The sequence below is a fragment of the Salvia splendens genome, chromosome 1 (genome assembly GCF_004379255.2).
Source record: "Salvia splendens isolate huo1 chromosome 1, SspV2, whole genome shotgun sequence".
NCBI classification, from domain to species: Eukaryota; Viridiplantae; Streptophyta; class Magnoliopsida; order Lamiales; family Lamiaceae; genus Salvia; species Salvia splendens.
The window spans coordinates 44,247,643-44,255,942 of NC_056032.1; the positions used below are offsets into that span (position 1 = coordinate 44,247,643).

Sequence of the window (8,300 nt, forward strand, 5' to 3'; positions counted from 1 at the left end):
TATAAAATATCTAAAATTCGACGATGTTATGTATATAAGAAAATTAAATTTTAAATTTCCAAGACTTTCATTAGCTCTCATTGCAATGATTGTATGTATACACGCTTTGTATATTTACATTGCATAATTTGAACTCTTAACTGTTTGCATGAGTCTTCCAATTGAGTTACGCTTCGCTACAAACACTGACAACTTCCAAATATTATATAGGTTACAAGATATAAATAAGCCACACTAGACTTATTAAAGAGCATTAATTTTGCAACTATTGAAACATATGGATAATCATTTTGTATATGATCAAAACTTTGAATAAGTCCTTATGTGATAAATATAACTTGTAGGTGTACGAGAAAATGATTACTAAATTGCAATGCATATGGACCCCTTTTAAATGATGTGGGAAGGCGAAATTAACATAAAAATCGCTATTCAACAAACCGACAGAGATATTATTTCTTGAAGGGGTTCACTAAAAATAAAAATAAAAATAAAAATAAAAGAAAATGATTTTTTCATATTACATTTTAGACTTTTATTTTAGAAATTTTATCTATGTTTTAGTTAATAGAGATGAACACGCAAGGTAGATATCCGTCAAAATTGAACTCCACAATTTTCTTGATTTAATTTTTAGAAAGATCCATTTATTGAACCCCCTTACCAAAATTATTAATACCCCGTACTACTAATTAATAAAATTTTGAGTTAAAAATAATCAGTACATGTTTCCATAATAGTAATATTATATCAGTGAAACAACAAAAATATAGACATACTTGTAGATGTATTGATTTACTATAATATAGGAAATCAATATATAATATATAAATACAAATGATCGATGGTTATTTATTGCTCCTATATGCTTCGTTTTAATCCTATTTGGTTATATTAGTAGTTAATTTACAGTAGTTAATTATAATAAATTGATAAAAGTTATATATAGTCTGCATATAAATTTGATTATTCCATTATAATAAACCGGATTTCATCCACTAATCATATAATAATTTCGTCATTTCCTCTAAAATAGCAAAAGCCACAATAAATGCCACCCCAACATAATAACGCCAAACCCAAATTGATGAAACCCACAAATTAAATTCACTTCTAAATGGAGTAACACAAAATCCACCAAACACGAACGCACTTACACTTACAAATAAAGGATATAGAAAAATTAAAAAAAAAACTCCCATATCTTAATTTACGAACATCTTAAAACATTATTAACTGAAAAATCAAGAAATGCCAACATGAATTTGGTGAATTTTACGCAATAATTTGTAGTCCTCCAATCATTTACACCAAATTCAACCTATTTTTAAGTATACGTCACACCAAAAAGTGGAGTAATTTTTTACTCCAACCATTTATACCAAATTTAAGATTTACACTATTTTTAGGATTTTGTCTCATAAAACTTTTGCATTAACACCAAATATAGTGTTGTTTCACAAAAAAACCCAAAAATGAGTTTGAGTTTGGGATATGGTGGGAGATCGTCTAAAACATCGTATTTGTCCGTACCTTAACCTCAAAATATGTATTTTTATTTTTCTTACGTAACAATTTTACACCAACGTAAAACCCACCAAAATTTCAAACTCAGCAAAAATCAATTTAATTAATCTTTACTAGTATAATATAAGTACTAAATAAAAATAAATTATGGCTGGAGCTTGATTTTACTATCTTCAGCGATAGACTTTTTGCAATGAGCGATCGCCGCCTGAATCGCCGCCTGCAGCTCCTCCATAGTCCCATCGCTCTTCCCCGCCGTCGGAGTGGCGGCGCCGCTCGCCACCAGCCTCCCACTATTCTCCGGCGAGTGTTTCATCGTCGCCGGCGCCGAGAATTCCCCCCTCCGCCCCCTCACTAGGCTCGCCTTCTTCCTAACCCTAAGATTCCCCGAATACGAATACGCCTGCTGCCGGAGAAACTCGTCGGAGCTCTGCCGCCGCCCCCTCAGCGCCAGAAACGGCTTCATCAACCTCTTAATCAACTCGAATCTCGATTTCCGCTTCTGACTGTGATCCTCGTCTTCCCTCTCCTTTTTCCGATTAGGGATTCCGAAGAGGGAAAACGATTTCGATTTCCCCCTTTCCTTCCCTTCCGCCACGTGGCGGCTCTCATCACCGTTGATCACAATTCCGTCGTCGTTGTTGTTGTTGTTGTTGTCGTGATTGCTTCTGCTGCCGTCGTTTAGCAGCTCCTTGATTGGGAGAGTGAAGCTGTCGAGGGAGTTGGTGTAGGAGCGCGGCGAGACGGGAAGGTGGTGGAGGAGGTGGAGGGGGAGGAGGTGGCCGTGGAAGAAGATCTCGTCGGCCGGGGATAAATCGATCGCGGCGGCGAACGGCGGCGGGGAGGATTTCGCCCTGTTGTCGAGCGATTTCGCGGCGGCGGAGGGAGGGTGGAGGGAGATGGTGAAGGAGAATTCGTGAGACGGAGACGAGGAAGCCGACGGCGGCGGCGAGTGTACGTGGTGCTTTGGGGGTTGTACGTCAATCTTGTTTGCTTCATTAATCATCGGCATTTGATATTGTGCTTCCATAATGGATTTGTTTCTTTTTTTTGTTGATTTTAAGACCAACCAAAATTCGAGGTTGCCAAATTATTTGAGAAAGATGAGGATAATTTGCAACAAATGGAGTTTTTTTTAGGAGTGGGGCTGGGTGTGGGGGTGGGGGTGGGGGTGGGGTGTCTTCTCTATATCTAAAATTGTGTTATGCATGAAGTGTACCAATTATATATATGAGTTTTGGCATATTTTGGCAAGGGGGCATGTGGTGGATGTAGAGTGGAAACAATTGGTAGTGGGGACTCATTTTGGAACCTAAAAAACCTATATTAATTAGTTAGTTTCTGATTTTGAGGTAGAGTAATCTATTGCATATTCATATTCTTTTTTATACTAAGAGCATCAGCAAAGGCGTCCATCCCGGCGGAATTCCGACTGGCGTGCCGGAATTCCACGGCGGACGTCCGCCATTGTGCATGGTATGCACGGATACGGAATTCCGCCGAGGACACCGTAGTTCCGCGGCGTTTACGCGGAATTCCGTCGCGACGCCGCGTGGACGTCCGCCATTGTGTTGACTCCCATGGACGTCTGGCGGAATTCCGGTTTACTGCATTAAATGTTTTTTTAAAATTTCTATAAATACGTCCCGTTGAACTTCATTTCATTCACACCACTTGTATTAACAAGTATCTCTCTCTCTAAAAATACCTTTCTTTCGAAGAACAATGAAGCACCACGATAGCGATTCCCACGCCACTAGCGAGTCACCGGCGCCTTATTTTCCCATCGGCGGGAGTGCCGGAATGCCGGGGATGAGGCCCCAATCTCTAATGCCATCGGAAATGATGCCCGGGTACTACAACATGTACCCGCAGTGGTATGGGATGATGCCCCAGATGCCCGGGGCGAGTGCCGGAATGTCGAGAATGATGCCTGGAATGATGCCCCAAATGCCGGGGATGATGATGCCCGGGATGATGCAGGGATCGCATGTCGCTGCGGGGGGAGGGGGTAGGCAGGGGGTCCCCCAATCGCCGGTGGACAACGTCTATCGGCCATATATGGATTTATTGTCGACGGACAACCCGATGAGTTCTCCTCTCGAGACTCAATTCACTGGCAATGACACGTTCTCACTCGAGGAGTTGGGGCTTTCTCCGATCCGAGATTCTCCCACCGACGCACCACCTATGACAGTGAGGAGGGGGAGGACAGGGCGAAGGAGGGGCAGGGGACGGGGCGTCCCGATGTACGGTGGTGAGGAGGGGGCCGCTGAGGTGGGGGAGGGATCCAGCGGGAACATGAGGACCGTCTGGATCATGGACGAGTGCGTCGCGCTGGCGAAGGCGTGGATCAGTGTAGTGGAGGATCCTTACGTAGGGGCGAACCAGCACATCGACCGGATGTGGTGGCGCATTAGCCAAAGCTACCTCTAGTTCAAACCGCCAGGGGGGAAGCCTCACAACGGAGAGCAATGCCGGAAACAGTGGGATCGGCTGAAGAGGCAGCTCAGCCGATTTGCCGGCATTTACACAAACAACCTCCGCTCGGCAACCAGCGGCATGTCTGCCGAGGATGTGAAGCTCCTGTCTCATCAGCAGTTCCCCGACACTCAGTTGGGCTTTGGGGAATTCAAATATTGGGCGGTGTATCTTATGGTGCAGTCTTCGGCCAAGTTCACTGTGGGTGTTGAATCTGGCTGGCCGAAGTGGACGAAGATCAGCGACTCCGGAGAGTACAGTAGCAGTGCCGGTTCCGCGGAACTCCCCCCTGCCGAGGCAGAGTTCCCGACACCCACATCGTTGGCCCGCCGTCGTCGCACGGTTAGGCAAAAGTCCGCGGCGAGGATGGCGAGAGGAAGCACCAGCCAATCCGCCGAGGCTCAATCGGCAGCACCCGCCCAAAACGATCCCGAGAACCCCTCATTCGCCCGCATCGTGGCACATGAAACCTTGTTACGTGCAATGGTTGAATGGCGCCAATCGACCGACCCCATTACAAGCGGTCGCTTAAACCCCTCATCAACAGTATGCGGCGCGATTTGGGGTTCGGAGACATGTCGGACGGTGACGGCGAAGGGGGTGGCGGCGCGGGGACGGCGGGGGGGATGGCGGAGACGGGGAATCCGAGGAGTGAGAAGTCGGTTTTTATTTTAATAATGTAATTTTTTTTAATAATTATGTATTTTTTTATAATGAAGTATGTTTTTTTAAATAAAGTGGTTGCATTTTCTCCAGTATTCGTGTCGACTATTTAATTCCGTAAATTTCTTACTTCCGGAAATTGTTTAGTTTGTGAATTTTTTTAATTGTGGGAAGTCCTTCGGGATGTCCTTGGGAATGTCCGCCATTGTGCAGTGGGAATTCCTTATGACGTGGCAGTGCAGTGGGAAGTCCGTATGACGTGGCAGGAGGTGTTTTTGGGAATTCCGCGCCATTGCTGATGCTCTAATGGAGAGTTTTTATAAAAATTAATACGGTAAAGTTTGATCAAGTTCTAGTTCCGTTCCACAATTTTAAAAACCAACTGAAAATTGAATTTGTTTATAGTAATTATTTTCTCATGGCAATTTTAATGAAATTGTATCTTATATACATATGATAGCTAGGAAATCATATATAGAGACTAATGCCACTAGGTTAAACGACGTCATCTATTCATACAGAAAATAACATTATTTAGGTGAAAATTATCAAATCACATTTACGTGCGATTAAATTTCACCATTGGATAATTGCGATCAAATCAAAATTATATGCTTTTCAGATTGATTATTAAAGTTACAAGGCACATCAGAATTGGATCACGTGTTCCTATAATAAATATATGTATGGAGTATGTAATGTCAATAGATGCTTTATTTGGAGGTGGATTTTATATTGAAGTGTATTGTAGAACTCTATAGTGAAATAGTGTCAAATTTCTCATTTTACTCTTGTCGTCAGTGGAGATTTTGTATGACACATAAATTGCTTACTTTCTTGATGTGTGAGATTCAATGCATGCGAACACTTTTTCAAAAGTACTATTATACATTTGACATGAAATTTGATTAAATATATAGGGTAATGATTTAGTGTCAAGTAAATCATCCTAGAGTTGTGGAGATGTGTTGGTAGTGAATTTGAAAACTTAGGAAGAAATCATTGATTCGATTTCAACGTTGATGTGGGTTTTACACTTTTACTAATTTTTGCTAGATGACAAATTACTTAGGAAATTGAGCGTAATCTATTGTAGTATTGCTGCAACGTCCATAGAAAACCAGCTGTGAAGAAATTTTGTGGTTAATTTTAAAACTATTTGTAGTGAATGAAAAGAGTATAATAGTTTTGACAGGTCAAGATTGGTCAATGTCTATATTGCGATTAAATTCATGAAATCTTTATAATATTTTTATCTTTTTAGCATTAATCTCTATTCCATTCTTACATCTATTGTTGGGATAATTTATTGGCAATTTCGAATCTTCCACTTGAAATTGGTACTTTCTCGTATCACATTTCATTTTATTCACATATTTATGTCCCAATGAATACTTACTTTGTTCCTAAAAAGTGTGAATGTTTAGGTTGGAATTGGATAATGTATAATTGATAAAGTAGAGAAGATATAGAACAAGAATAGTGAAAGTAGTAAGTAATAGTCAAGACTTGAGATCCACATTATTAGTAATGTAGCTGAATTTACAAAATTAAAAAGTTTATATTTCTCATAGAAGAATTAAAAAGGAAATAGTCAATGCCTTTTAAGAATGTAAGAATATACTTATAAAAATACTTTTTATGGAATGTATGTAGGTAATTGAGGTCATTTCTGAGATGAGCAAAATTACTGAAATAGGGCTTAGGCTACATCGATACAACAATGATTACATTTTTCTTTCCATTTGGTGTTACGACACATCAGTGTCTGATTGCTGACAACCATGTAACTATATATCCCCTATTTTCACCTGTCATTTAATTGCAACGAACAAAGGAGTATAAGTTTGGAAAAAGAGTGTATGGAATTCCTATATCAATCGAATCTAGATATTTTATTCAATTAGAGGAAACAAGACTAGCCACATGATATACTTCTATTGAATTGAGTTTAATTACCATAACATCTTGTGATGGAGATGGAGTATCAAATTGCTGGAAAACACTGAAATTTAGTCATATTCTTGTTCTATAATTTCAAAAATTAGTTGAAATTTTTTATGAAGTTTTAATTTGTTTCTGATTATACTATAATGAACTTTTTTTAATGAATTATATCTTATATTGGAGTCAGGATATCGTACGTAAACATTATAACCAATGAGTTAAGCAATGTCGTCTACTCATACAGAAACGGTAGATAACAGTAGATAAGTTAAAAAGCATCAACAATATATTGCATATAATTATCAGATTTTTTTATCATCAGATGTTTGCAAATAAATTCAATATTCAAGATTTTTCTGTCTGATTTTTAAAATTTTGAGACATGCCAAAATTTAACCAAATTTCCTGATTTATCCACCCTATTATAAAATACTTACCAATCTTGTGGATCAAGTTGTCACTAGTTTGCGGAGAAGACGGTGAATTAACAATTCTTTGATGATTACAAATCATACACTAATAATTATGTCACCAAAATCTTCCTAAATAATGCAAAAGGAAGTTTCTTACTTGCAAGCTTAGTAGCTTATACATTCCCCCTACTTCAAAATATTTTTTTTCATCTATTGTGTTAGTAGGAAACGGACCAAGTAACACATGTTTCTTTTCTTAAATCTTAATTATTTAATTATTTTAAATAAAAACTTTCTACTCTTAATTAAAGCTACGAACCGATCTAATTCATTGGTCTGTCATACGAAAAAATACATAATGTGAAAGTTGATTATGGTCATATATTTGATTATGTGATTCTTCTAAAAGTATTTCAATACTAGAAAAAATGGTAGGTATTTAATTTTTAAATGAACGAAACAAATGCAAAAAGGTATTATTATAATCTCGTGAAGAAATCATGGGAGATAAAGGTGTTTGGTGCCTGAATTTCAAGTCTCTATATAGTTAGATTCGATTGGATATTGTACCAACTAATGTCCAAATGATTCCTTGTCCGGAAAAGACCACTTTGTCCCCACCATAAACATGCATGAACAACCTTCAAGTTTCAACTATGAATCTCCAAATCTCCAAAAGCTAAAATGGTTGATGAGTCATGACCATGTGTTGAGGGCAAAATGGTCATTTCACACCTCTAATACGATAAACTCGAGTTTTACATGCATTTCGGGGTTAAAACTTGATGTATCTTGTGCAATTTTCAAGCTGTTTAGGTTTAATTCTCGTTAAGTTAGGTAGTTGGCGAGTTTGTCGAGTTTTAAAGGAAAATAGATGTTAAGATGACACATCGAAGAAATGGACCATGTGTCCATCGAAAACGTTCGTTAGGAGGTATCCCATCAAGCAATTTGTTTCCAAGAGTTTGTTTCAAGATAACACTACTCCATTGAATTAATGTGTGCCCAAAATCATGAAAATAATAAAAGAAAAGGCTTCAATCATCAATGGTCCAAATAAAACTTATCATAATTTCAACAACAATCACTCAAAAAATTCAAACCTAGTTAGGCATGGGTTCATTTTCATGGTTCCACCCGTCTGACAAGTTAAAGAGCGCACGTACAAACCTATGATCTAAAGCTCGGTTTGGTTTGGGGTTCGGGCACACACGTGTGAAGAATGGTCCATGAGACCATCTTGTCGTCCAAAAACTTTGTTCGCGTAGT

General features: G+C 38.9%; 1 protein-coding gene across 1 annotated transcript; it reads right to left on the minus strand.

Moving 5' to 3' along the window:
* Window positions 1–1,534: 1,534 nt before the first annotated feature.
* On the minus strand, window positions 1,535–2,692 carry LOC121801382 (BRI1 kinase inhibitor 1-like). The gene has a single exon (XM_042200867.1). It carries the CDS (start codon window positions 2,555–2,557, stop codon window positions 1,673–1,675), a length of 885 nt encoding a protein of 294 aa, XP_042056801.1. The 5' UTR covers window positions 2,558–2,692; the 3' UTR covers window positions 1,535–1,672.
* Between the last annotated feature and the right edge of the window lie 5,608 nt (window positions 2,693–8,300).